The sequence below is a fragment of the Eretmochelys imbricata genome, chromosome 2, assembly GCF_965152235.1.
Source record: "Eretmochelys imbricata isolate rEreImb1 chromosome 2, rEreImb1.hap1, whole genome shotgun sequence".
NCBI classification, from domain to species: domain Eukaryota; kingdom Metazoa; phylum Chordata; order Testudines; family Cheloniidae; genus Eretmochelys; species Eretmochelys imbricata.
In genome coordinates this window covers 191,808,131-191,825,876 of record NC_135573.1, presented here as the reverse complement: position 1 = coordinate 191,825,876, position 17,746 = coordinate 191,808,131, and the positions used below count along the sequence as shown (strand labels likewise).

The 17,746-nt window shown below is 41.8% G+C and overlaps 1 protein-coding gene across 1 annotated transcript in view; it reads left to right on the top strand.

The window, feature by feature from the left end:
- The window catches only part of LOC144260614 (collagen alpha-6(VI) chain-like), an 83,319-nt gene that overhangs the window by 17,846 nt on the left and 47,727 nt on the right, over positions 1-17,746 (top strand). The window contains exons 8-17 of the mRNA XM_077809296.1: positions 580-929; positions 1,025-1,103; positions 2,162-2,307; positions 2,864-2,956; positions 5,166-5,219; positions 7,406-7,477; positions 7,579-7,605; positions 9,830-9,874; positions 9,958-10,011; positions 15,553-15,615. Of these exons, the coding sequence (XP_077665422.1) occupies positions 580-929; positions 1,025-1,103; positions 2,162-2,307; positions 2,864-2,956; positions 5,166-5,219; positions 7,406-7,477; positions 7,579-7,605; positions 9,830-9,874; positions 9,958-10,011; positions 15,553-15,615 (983 nt within the window). The remainder of the gene's footprint in view (positions 1-579; positions 930-1,024; positions 1,104-2,161; positions 2,308-2,863; positions 2,957-5,165; positions 5,220-7,405; positions 7,478-7,578; positions 7,606-9,829; positions 9,875-9,957; positions 10,012-15,552; positions 15,616-17,746) is intronic.

The following is a 17,746-nucleotide window of genomic DNA, read 5'->3' as shown; positions in this document are numbered from 1 at the left end:
AACAGACTATTAGTACAGCATCGTTAACTCTTAAAGCATCTTCCAACACAGTGCACTATTAAAAAAAAAAAAAAAAAAAAAAAAAAAAGTTTCAGTCTGTTTAACTATTGTTGGGGATGGGGACTAACATGAAATTGAGACTAGTTCTGCTCCCATTGAAGTAAACAGCAAAATTCACATTGACCTCAATAAGAGTAAAATTTGTTAAATGGTTCAGATGAAAAAATAATTGAACTTAAAAATACTTTTTAAGTTAATTACAATTGCTATGTTTGAAAGTGTCTCCCTTTTCTTTTCAGCAGAAGTACATATATCGAGGCAAGTTCATCCCTGGAATAATTCTGCTGGTGTAAAAGATGAATTCAGGGTGAATTTGGCTCTGATCTGGATTAAAGATATTAAGGACCTCTCTATACATATTCTATCCACCAACTGTTGTCTTGTTTTCCTGTCCGTATCTGACTGAATTCTACAATTACCATGATTCTTTAGCTTAAACTCTGTCCCCCTCTTTTTCTCTATTCCTCCACCTAAATTTGTGCATTAAATTGTGATATTTTGTTTTCTTCTCCACTATAGCTTGTTTTGTGGATATTGTTATGGGATTTGACATCTCCTCACAAAAGAGAGGTGACCATTTATTCCATGGACAGTACCAGCTGAAAGCATATCTTCCTGACATTCTAAAAGCTCTCACATCCCTAAGCAGTCTGAGTTGCAATGTAGGGACAAAGACACAGAGCAGTGTGGCTGTTTACCTGAACAACACAGTTACACCCGTGTCTTCAAAGTTCCAATTTGACAGTGAGAAAATACTGAACAGCCTGAGAAATATCATGATTGACCAACCATCTCATCTCAATGGCAACTTCCTGGAGTCACTCTGGAAAACATTTCCAAGCAAAGCTGATGATCAAAATAGAAGGAAGGTAACCTAGTCCCTTACACCAAGACTTTGGACCAAAAATAAGTTCTTTTGTTTTAATTCTGCTTTTGACTTCCTGTGATTTTTCTCTCTCTTTAGGTTTTACTTGTGTTTTCAGATGGTTTGGATGAAGATGTAGAAGAACTTGAACAAAAGTCAGAAGAACTCAGAAAAAAAGGTATCTTAAAGCGGACAAATATTTAAATTAAATTACTTTGAGAGGGTCTGTAAGAGTGTTACTCAACCCAAAGCTCTTTAGCTGAAGAAAGGCAGGTGAAAAAGGGACAGAAGAAAAAATAATGCCTTCCCTTTTAGCAGCCAGGATATGGAGATAGGACATAGCACTCTGAATTAGTGGCTCTCTCTAACATTGCTTTTTGTTTGCTTTGTCATGAAGCTTCCATGCATGATGATGTGGTGTGATAACCCACAATCATCAACAAGTGGTACAAGGTCATGAAATAAATATAGGAAAAGCACCAGATTTGCTCAGCACCTTTCACTGGGAACAGATTTTCAAAAGGGCTGAGCATGCAGTGCCTCGGACTGTGGTGCTGATGGCTTGATTCTCGAAAGTGCTCACGTGTACCCAATGTGCTGAGCTTTAGTGAAAATCTGGCCTCTTATTTTGGTGTGTATATATGGGAGCTGAAGTGGTGGGTTTTTTTGTTTTTTTTTTGTTTGTTTTTTAAATCTAGTCCTAAATGTGGGAGCTGAGCTCTTTTGAAAATTCTGGCCATGATACTAGGATATTTTTCAATCTATTTTATTCCATTTTTGGATTTACCTCAGCTGATGATCTAGCCCAGTGTGTGTTTTTTCTCTTCAGCTTTAAACTCAATTTTAGTACAAGGCAGTATTATTTTGAAAATTAAAAACTTGGTTTCAGGTGAAAGGACAAAATATTCTGGAAATAATTGTGCTGACAGCCACAGTGGTCACATGTTCTTTGATGCTCAAACTTCACACAGAGAATTCATTCCATGGTTGCTAGTGATTCCAGATTGCCACTGGCCCATTTATTTTCTATAAATTAATTATGGACTCTTAAAAATAAAATGTGAAGATAAATCATGACTTTCATTCTCTAATCTATAATCTTTGTTTTACCCTTATAATAATAATAATCTGAATTCATACACGCAAGGATCCTATCAACTAAATAATTGTCTACAATATTCATTTGGATAAATGTTTTGTTTGTTTTTGCTCATTTATGGTCAATGTTTGAAATAGGATTGGATGCACTGATAACTGTTGTTCTGGAAGGAGCCTCTAAATTTGATGAGCTTCAGTACATTGAGTTTGGAAAAGGATTTGAATACATGACTCAATTAACTATTGGCATGAGAAATATTGCCAAAGCACTGTCCAAGTATGTGGTAAGTCATTCAGAGAAGCTCCAGTGTGTCTAGTTAGAGTTTTGATTAAGGCCCTAGTCATTTTCTTAAAGAACTAAATAAGGCTCACAACTGAATACAATAGTCAGAGGGCAAGATTCTCTGGTATGCTCGGGCTGCTTTGTGCCAACACTGTTGACAGGCCTAGAGTCAACTTGCTCAGCCAGCTGACTTTTCCCACTGTGTGTAAGAGAATCTTCTCATGGTACTGGAGCAGCCCACTTAGCTTGGCAGCTGTTGGTGCAAGGAGTGTGGCTGGGGACGGGGGGGGGGGGGGAAGGAGGAAGGGGAAGAGTAGAGGCTGCTCTAATTTAGCCTGGAACCAGCCCTGGTTGCCAGATAGGATCAGGGTGCTGCAAAGGCCTGCTGCACGGAGTGCTGCTTAGCCACAGCTGAGAATCTAGCCTGTAGAATGTAAGGCACAATCATGCTCCTCCTGAATTAAATGCAAAACTCTCAATGTCTCAAATGTGCTCAGGATCAGGGAAGTATGAATGAAAAATGAAGTTTCACATGTGGTTTCTTCCTCTTTTCCGAGACTAACGTTGCTGAAAGGACATGCTGCGCTGTTTTTTGCGAGTGCATTGGGGAGGAAGGTGGAATGGGACTCCGAGGGAAACAAGGAAATAAAGTAAGAAAGTTTTTGTGACCTTTCATTTGGATTGTAATTATACAGGGGCCAGCCAAGTCCAGGAAAATTCCAGTGTTGGAGCTTTATAGGAAGACTTTTATTGCCTTTGCCTGTATCTATTCTCAGGGCTTGTCTACACTTAAAATCCTGCAGCTGTGCCGCTGTAGTGCTCCAGTATAGACGCTCCCTACTCTGACGAGGGATTGTCCCGTCGGTGTAGGCAACCTACCTCCCCGAGAGGCAGTAGCTAGGTAGGCCAAACAACATGAGATCTATTTTTAAAAAAATAATTCCAAAGTTGAATTGGCTCCTAATGGGGTGGGGGGGAATCTGCAATGAACAAACACAAAATACTCACAGCATAAATAGACCGGGTATACTACTGACTGGCAAAACCATGCTGAAAAAATATACTCTAGTACAGGGGTGGGCAAACTATGGCCTGCGGGCTGGATCCAGCCTGCCAGCCATTTTAATCTGGTCTGTGAGCCGCACCATGCGGCTCAGCCCCACTCCAGCCAGGGCGCTGGGGTGGGGGTCACACCATGTGGCTCCTGGAAGCCGCGACATGGCCCCGCTCCGACCCCTACATGCTCCAATGGGAGATGCAGAGGTGGTGCCTGCGGCTAGGGCAGCCTGCAGAGCAGCTTGGTCGCACCTCCGCATAGGAGCCGGAGAAGGGACATGCCGCTGCTTCTGGGAGCCACTTGAGCCTCTCATCACACCCCTGCCCCAACCACGATCCCCTTCTCGCTCTCCAAACCCCTCAGTCCCAGCCCAGAGCACCCTCCTACATCCCGAACCTCTCATCCCCAGCCCCACCCCAGAGCCCGCCCCCAACCACAATTTTGTGAACATTTGTGGCCCGCCATACAATTTCTATTTCCCGATGTGGCCCTCGGGTCAAGTTTGCCCACCCCTGCTCTGGTAAGTCTAGCTGTATAAAATCAAACCAGTTGTAAAGCCTAAAGAAGATAGTGATTTTTCAACTGTTGCTTTATTTGAATTTTTAAAAATTTGTCATTTAAAAAAAAAAAAGTCCAGTTTCCACACTTTGTTAATGTTTAATATTCTTTTAGGTGACATAAATGCTGCTTTTATTTTTCCAAAAACAGTGGTTCTCGAACTTTTTTTTGTGTGGACCACTTGAAAATTGCTGCGGGTCTCAGCGGACCATTTAATGATCTTCCCAAATGTTGTTTGTTAGCTAACTATTGTAAAGCACTTTGGATAAAAGCTCTATATTAAAAAAAATCTTAATTATAGTTTTTTGTTCTACAAATGCACACAACTCATATTTTAATATCAGTAGTCTTACCTTTCTAATGCAATTGATGTGCCCTCTCTCCTTCGCCATGGCAGCCCCCAAGTTGGGGCTGGAAAGGTGGTGGGGTCTTCCCTTGCTGCGACAGCCCCTGAGTTGGGGCTGGGAAGCGGGGGGTCTTCCCTTGCTGCGACAGCCCCTGAGTTGGGGCTGGGAAGCGGGGGGTCTTCCCTTGCTGCGACAGCCCCTGAGTTGGGGCTGGGAAGCGGGGGGTCTTCCCTTGCTGCGACAGCCCCTGAGTTGGGGCTGGGAAGCGGGGGGTCTTCCCTTGCTGCGACAGCCCCTGAGTTGGAGAAAGTCGCCTTTCTCTGGCCACCACAGATCTGCACATCCCAAATTCCCCCTACCCCTCTTCTCACCCTACTGCCTCCTCCCACCTACCTGCTATTCCCCCCTCACCCCCCCCAGGCACCTAATTAGTGGAGCCACGCCTGCACAGTGCCACTAATTAGGTGGGTGGCCCTTCATTCTCTTGTGTGTGGCCGCCCAGGCGCGCACCTTAGAGGGAATTATCCGCAGATCACCTGAATGGAGCTCGCGGACAACTGGTGGTCTGCGGACCACAGTTTGAGAACCTATGTCCTAAAAAGCTGATATTAAGAAATTAAAATGATTTCTCCCTGCAGGTTATCCATTTATCCTGCTTTGCTGAACCCATTTCTCCAGTGTTTGGTTTTTTTTTTGTTTTTTTTTTTTTTTTAAGAGTGCTTTGAAGACACAATCAACAAAGCAATGAAGTTTGCAATGTACAGAATAAAATTGCCTTTTGCAAACTTTTAGCCATTCCTAAATAAAGTAACCCATCAGGACAATCCTTAATAGTTTCACCTTTTAAAGTAAAGAGAATTTTAGTATTAATCTTCACTTTTACTGTCTGAATTTCAGGGATCTAAAGGTATAGAAGGCAGTCGAGGACACTTAGGAGAAGAGGGAGAGCCGGTAAGTTATAACACTTGACTACATTTTACTAAGAAAAAATACTTCAAAACTAAGTGCCCATAAAGACTTTTTTTGGGGTCCGTATTTTAAAAAAATGTAATAACCTGATGGGGAAGGGGGGATTTCCTAATCTTGATACCAAAGAAATCATTCTGGTTAAAATAAAATTGGCATATCTTTTTTAAAAAACTGTCAAGATTCAGCACTTTGTCAATATTTAATACTCTAGAATTGTAGGTAATGTATAGTTCCTTCTCTTTCAAATTTCTAAAAACTTGGGGATCTCTTGGAGAAACTTTTACATAAATTCTTGATTAAAATCCTGTTGGTCTACATGAGAATTCAAGGCTTATATTTTTTCAGAATATTTAGAAATTAAAATAATTCCTCCCTCCCTTGGTTCCTGCCTCAGTGCAGGGGCTGGACTTCATGACTTCTCAAGGTACCTTCCAGACCTATTTTTCAAAGATTCAATAAGCAAAGGGAAAAGAGAAAAACCTAATTTTCAGCAAGTAAGTAGGCAAGTATTTGCATGTGAACTAAATACTTACATGCAAAGTATGTGTACAAACTGGTGCACATGCATTCATAGAATCATAGAATATCAGGGTTGGAAGGGACCCCAGAAGGTCATCTAGTCCAACGCCCTGCTCGAAGCAGGACCAATTCCCAGTTAAATCATCCCAGCCAGGGCTTTGTCAAGCCTGACCTTAAAAACCTCTAAGGAAGGAGATTCTACCACCTCCCTAGGTAATGCATTCCTTTTTAGGTGCCTATTTAGTTAGGAACTTATCTAGCTGTGTATGAAAATAATATCCCCAATAGTATGCAAAGTAGGTAAGCAAGTGGATGCTGATGCATTCACTATTGGACCCATAGTATGCAGTTATATAATCTTTGATGTCTGCAAGCTGCTGAGACAGAGCACATGGCACAAGAAAGACACTAGGAAACATTTTCTTCTAATGGGCACCACTCCATTTATAAATAATTGGGTTTCATGCCTTCTGTTTTTCTATATACATGGCTTGATTCATTATTGGATTACTCCAGTGTGTAACCCATGGAGTTACATGGGCATAAAACTGAGTAACGTAGTGGTGATTCAGGCCCAATAAAAAGAAACAGTATTTTCAATTTTAACTATTTGTTTCAGATTAAGAAACACAACAGATAAGCACAAATATAATCCGTCCTATTTTCCACTCCCTTAAACCATACCTGTTAATGGTGTGGCTCCTGGGTTACTGCTTGTAGCGGAAAGTGCATGGGTGCACTAAGATGGAAAATACCAGCACAGTGCATGAATGTGGTCTGACAAGTAGAACTGCATGAGAAGTACACCAGAGAAACTATTGTAGCACGTGATAAGAGGCGAGTTAGAATGTATTTAATGTCTAATTTGGGGTCACGGTACTATGGAGCAGATTCACCGCCCCACTTGCTTTGCACTGCTCAGGTGGTGCAAAGGGAGAATACTCTGCCCTCTTCTCCCCTTCTGGGGGAGTGTGGGGGAGTCCCACGAGGGTGTAGAGCCAGCATGGCTTCTGCACCGCACCGCACTTCTGTGTAACTGAGAGCAGAATTTGGCCTTTGGACTGTGCTCACTGAAGAAAAATGATCACTCCATGCTTTTTTGCCCACTGGGCCTAGGTCTTCATTGCAGCAACACCCTCTTCCTCCTCTGGCCCTCTTCCCCTCCCCCGCAAGCAGGAACTCTCTAAGTAGAGTAGTATTAAGAGCAGAATGAAGGAAAGTGCCCCACCGCTATCTATAGTGGAGGTGAGCAACATTAATTGTCAATTTGCTTTTTCAATTCAGTTCTTTCTTTTTCATTATGTAAGTGATTATATTACAGTTTCATACCAAGTGTAAATACATGTATATCTATATCAGAAGCTTGTAATGTTTTTTGTAAGCACTCCAGAGAGAAACTACAGCGGTTTTAACTGCACAAGCACTTAGCTCAATCTAAGTCTGCTCAGGCTTCTGAAACATCTAGCTTATGCGGGGCTTTCTCAGAGATTTACCATATTCCTTAACATACATGCTCCCTTTCTAGTATTACATCATCTCATGAATATAGTCGCCCCTGGTCAAACACATGTTCACTCTCCTTACAGACTTCATATTTCATTTCCTAGGCAGGATATACTAAGATGTGTTTTTCATTTTCTCTCTTTCAGGGTTCAAGAGGACTGCCTGGACCAATGGGAGAGCAAGGGAATAAGGGATGTGATGGTAGTAAAGGTCCTAAAGTAAGAATCTACTGATAACATTATTTTAACTCCGCAAAATGTCTTTGCATTTATTTTTTGTTTACCTCATTCAAACAAATATTTGTTGTCATTCTTTTCAGGGATACCAAGGAATACCTGGTAAAAAGGTACAGTACTAATGCACTTATTTTCTGAAAAACTTTTGTGTTGATTTGACTACAAATCAGGTGAGATAAAAGTGCATTAAAGGAGGAGGGAGAAGAGAAAAGGTACGCCCTGACCTTCATATAGACACGTTGTCTTAATTCATCTTTCAGTGTAAGTATCCTTAAGTTTGAAGATCTTTGGTATGAGTCTGATGCTGTTTAAAGGCTCGATCCTGTGGTCTTTACCCAGAAGTAGTTTTGTTGACTCCCAAGAGAATAAAATCCAATGCTAGGTGATTCTTGGATTCATCACACTGCAAATTATCTTTGTGTTTAATTCAGGGCTTAGGGATTCGCGTTTGCTTTCTGCAGTAAGATTGTAAAAACTTACTGTGACCCATGGTGCCTAAGGCAGCCCTCACTGGAAATGCCAAGGTCAGGGCAGGCTGCAAAAAGGAGAGCAGGTTCTCCCAAAGACTGGTGGTTAACACTGAAGTAAACTCACCAACCAGTCACAAACTGTGCTTCTGATCCTCCCCCACCGGTTATCAAGAAGCAAAAAAAAAAAAGAAATCACACAGCCCCCTTTATTGCATTCCAGTTCTCTGGCTCCCAGTCAGCACCTAGGTCCAGTCCAGTGAGTTATTTTAAAACTCTGCTCACCTATACAAAATGTTCCTCTGACCCCAAAGGGCCAGCCACGTTACCAGGTGAGTATAGGTTTGGATCTTACCCAAAATGGCTGGCAGCATAGTAGTCTTTTAGTGTGTCAAACTAAAGGTTTATTCTGAAGAAAAAAGAGAGAACAAGAAGAATTGTTGTAAAATGGTGAAGCAATCAAATACATACAGAGACTTCGAAGTCCAAATATCAGGTTCTTAGATATTTATATTCTTATATATTCTTAGATTAGTAAGTTTGCTGCCTTGAAATTCCCTCTGGAACACATCAACGGCTTGGATGGGTCATTCAGTCCTTTGTTCAGAGCCTCAGTTTTAGAAAAGTTACTGCAGAGGCCAGAAGTAGGATTGAAGACAAAATGGAGGAGATGATGATGCAGCCAGCTGCCTTTTAAATTTCTTTTGCCATGTGGCTTGTACTAGTTTTGTTTCAAACACAAGCTGTCCAGCACATGGCATGGAAAAACGTTGGAGTTTGTCCATAGGCATGCCCTTATATGCTTTGCTGAGTCATAAGGTGTCATCCCTGGTTCCTTTCAGTGGGTTCATTGTATAGTCAAACGGCCATCAAACAGGCTAGGACGTGCTGATGCCAATCTGTCTGGAGGTGTCACCCATAAAAACAGCACAAGTTTGGAAATAGAGATATGCCTTCATATCTATAACTCACGATACAAAGGTGATACAAACATATAAATAAGATTATCATACTTGGCAAATTGTAACACATTTGCCAAAACCTCACACGTCATATCTAGTCAGATTCCTTGCAATTTAATAATATTGGTGTCAACAATATCAGTATTATAATCCACATAATCCATACAGCAGCACGCTTACATTGAATTATAGAAATATTCACGTTACTGAAAATATAATTTGATGTGACCATTGCCACATGGTGCCAGCGCCCTGTTAGCAATTATGCAGGGTGACTATGTATTGCGTGTGTTTTAAGACACCAGTTTTACAGTCAAGAAAAAACAAGAGTCGTTAAAAACAAAATACATGTCCCTGTTAAAGCTTCCACGTGACATAAAGGAAAAAAAATGTACTGGAATGACATAAAAGTTGGGTATCATTTTGACTTTCAGCTTACTGGTCTTTTTATTGGCAAATACTCTTAACGTTGGTCTCTTCCACCCTCAGTCCTTTTAGTGGTCACTTCAGCTCTGGAAGTCTATCTGGACCCTTAAAGTTGACCAATAGCCCGGAGCATCAAAGGAAAATAAATGTGCAGATGAACTATTTTTGGGCCTTATTCTGATCCTGTTAAAGTCCATGAGAGCCAGGGACTTCAGTGGGTGTACTATTAGGTTTTTAATCCTTTTTAGCCTGTTTTGAGGGTTGGCCATCGTGTCTATTCTACTGTTGTACTTAGGGCAGATGGAAGAAATGAGATAGATTAAGCATTAATTTGTATATTTTAAAATCTGTCAATGACTTTGGCTTCTATGGTCAGCTACAGGAGTTCACATGGACACCATTTTTGCTGGACTGAGAGCACATACTGGTTATTTAGATCAGTAGGTCTTATATAATCCCTATCACTTTTGCTACCTCAGGGAGATGATGGGGACAACGGGATTGAGGGAATTACTGGAGAGCAGGTAAGTAGTTTTGCTTCTCATTTTCCATTGACATCAACAAATGTTTTTTAAATGAGAAAACATTACTTTTTCTTTTCATTAAGGGATCACTTGGGTATCCAGGAACGGCAGGAGAAAAGGGAGACCAAGGCTACATGGTAATGATTTTTATTATCTTATTTGGTCAGGGTTTGAATTTGAGAGCAATCAGATAGGTATCTCGTGAGGCTGTCCCAGTGGAGAAAAAAAACTTAACTAAATGCCTGGAGAGGGGAAATGGTTTGATACCACAAATTTACTGATGTATTTCAACTTATTAGAACTGGCATCAGAACACTGTAGTCATAATTCGTGTTGCATTAGAAATGGGGTGATCCGTCTCTAAATAATCTCTAAGGTTTTTTTTTTTTTGCTTGAAAATGTCCATTGTAAAGTTGTTCCATACAAAGTGTTTGTATTCAGTGTTGTTAGAACAAATGTAGAATTTGAAAATATCATTTCTTGACACAAAAAAACTCCCCTTTAGGGCCAGAATTGATCTATATTTAGTGGCAAAAACTACATTAATGCAGAGTTAAGGTTATTTGGTGGTATGTCGTCCCTTGCAGAGAGCTGTGCTGAGCTGAGCAAAACTCAAATGTCTGAAAAGAAGGAAATGCAGAGTTGAAATGCATGCGCAACCTTATTCAGCAATGTGCCCCTTTAACACACAGAGCTCCATTATGCCAGCCTGATAGTCCACCTCCTTTTACAACCCATTCACTCTCATTACCTCTGAATTAATGTAGTTTTTTGCAATTTAATTTCCTAGTTTTTTGATCAGGAAAAGAGATTGTTAGTAGTCATTTTGGCAGTTGTACATACCAGGTCCTGTAATCAGCCATCCTCATGTTGTAATGCACTCCTTGCTCTACAACAAACTCCTGCAAGCTCATGATCCAGGTATCGCCCAGAACCCAATGTTGGCAACCATGGCAGTGCACGTATATTTCTTTTCCCTCCGTGGTCAAAGTACCTGTGCTGTGAGTTCCAAACCTCTGCACTGTGTGTCTTTTGAAAACACCACGGTATTCTGCCCTAAGATCAGGAAGTGGCCACTGGCACCCCCACTGGCTAGTGAAATACACATTTCCCCCCACCCCCAAACAACCAATCCAAAGTTTGGCTACCACCCATCATCATTACCCAACCCATCTGCAAATGCAACCTCTTCATCTCTCCCTCCCACTCCACCTACATGCAGTCCTCTGCTTCCATCTTCTCCCCATCCAATATAACAAACATTTTGGTTAGACTGACTGCTGATTATTCTGTTTATGTTCACAGTCAGCCTTCCCATAAAATAAAATCATGTATTATAACAGACAACTTGTAGCAAGCAACATGAGTTGTTATTTCTTTATTGCACAGCTGTACAACTATTGGTGACGGGGTGTTCCCCAGGGCAATGGCTTTGGCACATTCCCTCAAACTATCCAGGCAACCATAAAATGGCTGCATAGAAATCCTCTCACAGTTTTTTTCATTATTGTCTGTAATCCTTCCATGCTGCATGTCTGCGCAAGCAAAGTGAACGTGTTCTTAAATACCATTCACAATTTGGGTCCCCAAAGACTTAGTGGGGGCCATGTGCTACCTTGGGTAAAAAATGATCAGTGGAGACTATTTTGACCTGAATCACAACCATAGTTTGATCTCTAGCTCTGCATAAAAATGATCCACCTAGAAACTTTGGAAAAATGGCTGTTTTCTTCAGGGCATATACCTCCAGAACCCCAGGCTCAAATGGCCCCAAATGTGGGTCACTCCCACAAGTCATAGCAAATTGCAAGAAAATCCACGCAAACATGCAGACTTTAGAGCTCTTAAAGCCTCAGCCTTTAAACAAGGGTAGCGGGACGATGGCGGGAAAGGGCTCCCCTGCACATCCATCTGCAGCATAGGAGGCACTGAAAGGTGTAAAGTGGCCCAGTCATCTCAGTGTGACATTCTCGACTAAATGAGAACGCCCCATGGAGGTGAGCACCACCTGAAACAACAGGGGTGTGTGTGTGAGTGGCTCCATTCATCTTAGTGGGTGTTCCTATCCCCCTCCTGAGTGCTTTCTAGCCTGTGATATGCATAAAGTAGACTTGTTTTCAGCTCCCCAATCAAAGGGGCAGGACTTCCCCAGATACTGGTTCATATGGGGTGCAGGAAAGAGGACTCATTCACTTCTAAAAGGGCAGCACCCCCCCCCCAGAACCTGGCTTTGATGTGGGGGGGAGGTTAGATAGTACAGGGCCCTCAGATCCTGGCACACAATTGGGGGGGGGCAGCAAGAGGGGCTCAGGCACCCCAGAGGGGCATGGCCTCCATATCCCAGATCATAGGAGTGGGACAGGGAGGGGGCTTAGATCTCCCCTTTGGGGGTAAGAGCCCTTCAGATCTGGGCACACACCTGGGAGGAGAATGTGGGCCTGACAAGTGCCACTGCTCCTATTGTCCCCTAGTTCCCTGCCACTCACCCTCACATCCCTCTTCCTAGTGTCTGATCCCTTCACTCCCCCAAGCCTCCCTCACCTGAGACCCCAGCCTTGCTCCCCTTGCTGCAGCCCCAAACTCCTCATCCCCCTAATCTCCCACTGTTCTGTCCCTTACTTTCCCCCTCACTGCCCAGGAAGCATTCACATGTCTGATTTTTCACCCAAAGACTTTAGGCGGGGGAGTGTGGGGGGATGGTGTGTGCTGGCAGAGCTGGGGCTCCAGGGGTTGGGTGCATTGGGTGAGCTGTGGAGTACACAGGGGTTGGGTGCCCTGGTAAAGCTGGGGCTGAGGGAGAGTTGGGGTGCTCTGGCATAGTTGGGGCGTGCCATGCCTCCCTCACCTGAGTTCCCCAACATTGCCTGCTGCCCTACCATCCACCACTCATTGCAGCCCTAAACCCCTATTCCTCCCCTTCTCCACTCCTAATACACCTCCACACCCAGGACCAGATGACTGGAGGGGAGCTAATGCAACACTGATTTTATTTATTTATTTATTAAAAAAATCAATTACAGGCCAGTAAACCTAACTTCAGTACCAGGCAATGGTTGAAACTATAGTAAAGAACAGAATTATCAGGCACCTAGATGAAAGTAATTTGTTGCGGAAGAGTCAATGTGGCTTTTTTTCAGAGTAGTAGCCGTGTTAGTCTGTATCCGCAAAAAGAAAAGGAGGACTTGTGGCACCTTAGAGACTAACCAATTTATTTGAGCATGAGCTTTCGTGAGCTACAGCTCCCTTCATCGGATGAAGTAAGCTGTAGCTCATGAAAGCTTATGCTCAAATAAATGTGGCTTTTGTAAAGGGAAATAAAAAATAAGTTTTGAACCAGACAAAACATGTCACAGGGCTGAGAAATAGAACCCTCTGCTGCAACTGTCTCCGCTGCCTACACAGCTGGGCTGCACCTGCTACTACAGAGCGTGCACTGATTAATGTGGTCAGCTTTCCATTTCTCACTAGGCAGGATTTGGGCTAATGGAGCTACGTATGCTTTTATAAACCAATAGCTGTGCCCCCCACTTCAATCCCTTCTTACGTGGGGTTCTTTACAAGCAGGTCCCTCTGGAATTGACTGTTAGTCTGCTGAAAGCAGTGTCAAGATTTGATCAGTTCAATATAGTTTCACCTGAGGCTGGTTCTGAACATTCACTATGATTAACTGAAGAGGGTACTCTCTGTTTTTAGGGAAACTGATAACATGCAGAGCATATATCTAGAAGTTATTCATTGTAACCGCCTTGCAAAGGGCTGATTTTTACAGTTTTGGTTTTTTTATTTCTTTATTGAGCACCTCGGTGTGTGTGACATTGTGCTAAACATAGGCTTGATAAATCTTCCACTGGCTGGAGTGCCTCTCGCACTTAGACTGAACCAACTAAATCTTTTAACTGAAAAGCAAAAGCATTTGATGATATAAAATGTTGAGGGGCTTGTGTAACTCAGTGAACATAACCTGTTACTTTGCTTTTATAATTATGGGTTAAAAAAAGAAGATTCTGGACTGTGCTTGTTGAGGAACAGATTCTGCTACCCTTAAATTAATTACTTTACTCTGCAAGTGAATCCAGTGGGACTAATTGTGGATTAAGGTACAACTCAAGATGAATAAAGATGGCAGTATCTGGCCCATGACATATAGATTGAGGAAGGCATTACTTACTCTGAAGGCACTTGCAAAAAATTAGAGTTACTACAAAGGGATCTCACAATACTGGGTGTTTGGGCAACAAAATGGCAGATGAAATTCAAGACTGATATGCAAAGTAATACACACTGGAAAAAATAATTGCAACTACACATTTACAATGATGGGTTCCAAATTAACTGTTACTACTCAAGAAAGATCTTGGAGTCACCCTAGGTAGTTCTCTGAAAACTTCAGCTCATTATGCAGCAATGGTCAAAAAGGCTAATAATTTTAGGAGCTATCAGGAAAGGTAAAAAAAATAAGTCTGAAAATATCGTAATGCCACTATATAAATCTGTGGTGCACCTCCCTCCCTTGAAACCGGAATCCAGTTCTGGTCACCCCTTTTCAAAAAGGATAAAGTGGAGCTGGAAAAGATTCAGAGAAGGGCAACCAAGATGATTAAGGGTATGGAATGGCCTTCATATGAGGAGAGACTGAAGAGACTAGCGCTGCTCAGCTTAGAAAAGAAACAACTAAGGGGGATGTAATAGAGGTCTATAAAAGCATGAATTGTGTGGAAAACGTGAATAGAGAAGTGTTATTTACTCTTTCATACAATATAAAAATCAGGAATCGTAAGATGAAATTAACAGGCAACAGGTTTAATATAAACAAGAGGCAATACTTTTTCTCACAATGCACAATTAACCTGTGAAACTCATTGCTGTGGGAAGTTGTGATGGCCAAAAGTATAACTGGGTTCAAAGAAGAAATGAATAAGTTCATGGAGGATAGGTCAATCAATGGCTATTAGCCAAGATAGTCAGGGATGCAACCCTATGCTCAGGGTGACCCTAAACCTCTGACTAGTGAAAGACTGGGTGGATCACTCCAACTACCTTGTTCTGTACACTCCCCCTGAATCACTGGTCCTAGCCACTGTCAGAGACGGGATATAAGGCTAGATGGACCATTGGTCTGACCATATGGTAGTTCTTATGTTCTTAAATAAACATTAGCAAGTAGTAACTTTTTTTTTCATTTTGAATAAGAGTTTCAAGCTCTTGATTGAAAAACAAAACCTACATTTCAATTTTACTTTCTCATGCAAACATTAATGCTGGGGAATCTGGCAGCTGAAGATCATCCTGTTTTAGAATGTATTTACTGAACATGGTTAATTACAATTGTAGTAATTGCTTTAAGTTTAATAAATTGCAGTTAGCTTTTTTCCTTTGTGTCAAAAGAAAATTCAGAGAACTTGTTGCTGTTTTGTTTACATATGAGCGGGAACCAACATTAAGAGCCAAGCTCGTCCAAAATTTGGAGGTGTTCCAAATCAAATCCACCTTCTGGAACTGTATTTTGTGAAGGCCTGTGACTTAATAGATTAAACAAAATCCTGGATGCAAACAGCTCTGAACCTGGGGAGTTTCTAATTCTGTATTAAAATGTTGGCACTTGTTCCTGTCTCTTGTTTTGTTAACATCAGCAGGAAAATGATTGTTTAGATTCTCACTCAGCCATTTTATGATTTCAGGGCAGTCCAGGGTCAAGAGGACTCCCTGGTGAGCGTGGTGAGAGGGGCTTACAAGGAGATCCTGTAAGTTTTTTCCTAGGTGCAAATCTATTCTATGTTATACATCTATGACTCTATGACTCTGGTTCCCCCAGAGCAGTAAGGGAGGGAGGGATTGTGTCACCCTGGGTGCTTCTTTGCTGTGCAGCTTTGGCTCAGAGCCCTGGCACCAGCAGCCTGGTCACAAGACAATGGCCTCACCCTGGCTTCCACCAGCCTGGTTGCTCCTTGCAGTGTGACACCAACAGCCCTTCCAGTCCTGCATCTCCCCAAAACCATCTCTCCTGCAGTGTCCAGACCCTCTCACGGGATCCTCACACAAGTATCAAGTTGGCTGCCTCCAAAGAGCAGAACACATACCAGCCTGGTAGTTTGGCTAAGGGATTTTATCCTTCAGTTTAATACAGAGCGCTGAGATGGTTTTGTAATAAAACAAGAATAAGTTGATTAACAAAGAACAGAGATTTAAATGATAAGTAAGACTAGAGGAGACAAGCTTGGTGACAAGTCAAACAAAACCAAACCTGCTTTCTAATGACTACAACTTAATTTCAGAAAGTTGTAATCATTGTCTAAGCACGTTTCTCCCCTGTAGTCCATTTCCAGCTACTCTTGCCTCCTGGGCCAAGAGGATCCACTTTTCATGAACTCAAAGGGTGCTGCTCCCCTTTTTTCCCCTATGTGATGGATACCCCAAAGTCTTTAGTAGTTGCTTATATCCTCAGTTTATCTTTGTTTTCAAAGTCTGGAAGCCCAAATGATCTTCCTGTGATCCTTCATGCAAACAATTAGCCCATTGTTCTTAGCCACACCTGTCTTGATTGCAATTGAGCCCAAGAGGAACTGGCTATTCTTCTTTGTCTGGAAAACTGTTTTGCCTTGTTGGTCTGTTGACCGATTCTAAAACATAATATCAGAGAGTATCTATAATTTCACATACAGCTTTATTACTTACATTTCACAGTGATATTAATCATCAGAGTGCTTTCAAATGATATGCTCCAAGACACTTTTTAGATAAATATTTTTTGGCATTGGGGTGCTCTTAGGATCACAATATTAAGGATGTGAATCTGATCTCAGAACCTCACTTATGGTGCACTAGAAAATGAATAAACTTGCAGGGAGCATAAGCCTCTGTTCAGATCTGCATGGGGATATGATATTCTTTCAAAGGTATGTTAGGACAGACGTGCGTGACTATTGCACTGTAATCCCAACGATGAGGATAATAGATCAGATAAACCTAGCACATCTTAGCCTTTCATGTCTCAAGATGACAAATTTGTCTACATGTGGCTATGCAGATCTGTCAGTTGCCTCAGAGACCTACAAGAAAAATCCAGTATTATGGGACATCCTGTGGATTTATGAAACTTTCTGTGTGGGGATTTTGTATCCATTCACTAGTAAATGAATTATGCTTATTCCTATGCCAATATGTAATTGTATTGCCCGAGGCAAAGATACCATGATGATAAGCACTGTATAAAGGCTGATATTAATCTTTGTCAGATATGACATAGGGCTAAATCCTGCAGTCTTTTCCATTCTTCTTTCAGGGCCCAGTGCTGAAAGGTGCTGAGCATCCACTGTGAGATGAAGTGCTATCAATTCCCATTGAAAGTAAATGGGAGTGGGGAGCACTTACCAACACATGGGAGGAATAGTGATATCTTTTTGAATCCGGACCATAGTAGGATTTAGCCTCTGGATGGTGATCTTGTACTGTTGAATGATTACTTATAAAACAGAAGACAAAAGTACAGCTCAGGATGAGGTTTTTTTGTTTGTTTGTTTTTTAAATAAAACAAAGAATATTCCTCTGTTTAGAACATAATATTTAAAACATTGATGAATGGAAATTACATAATATGTGAAAAGGGACTGCAGTGTTTTCTTATGTTTATGGTAGCATGTCTCTCAGGGAATTGAAAGCTCTCATCCTGCTTCTTGAGTGGCATACCGAGGGCATGGCCTGTCACAGTGAACAGGCCAGCTTGTGAGAGTCTGACTTCAGTGAAAGGTGTGTCATATGTCATGAAATGCTGCAGCCCTAGCTGCTAATCGTTGTAGTACTTATTGGTCAGGTATAGCATTGCTGGGCTAGGTGTAAATTATGAATGCAACCATCACAAATAGAATATGAGAAATG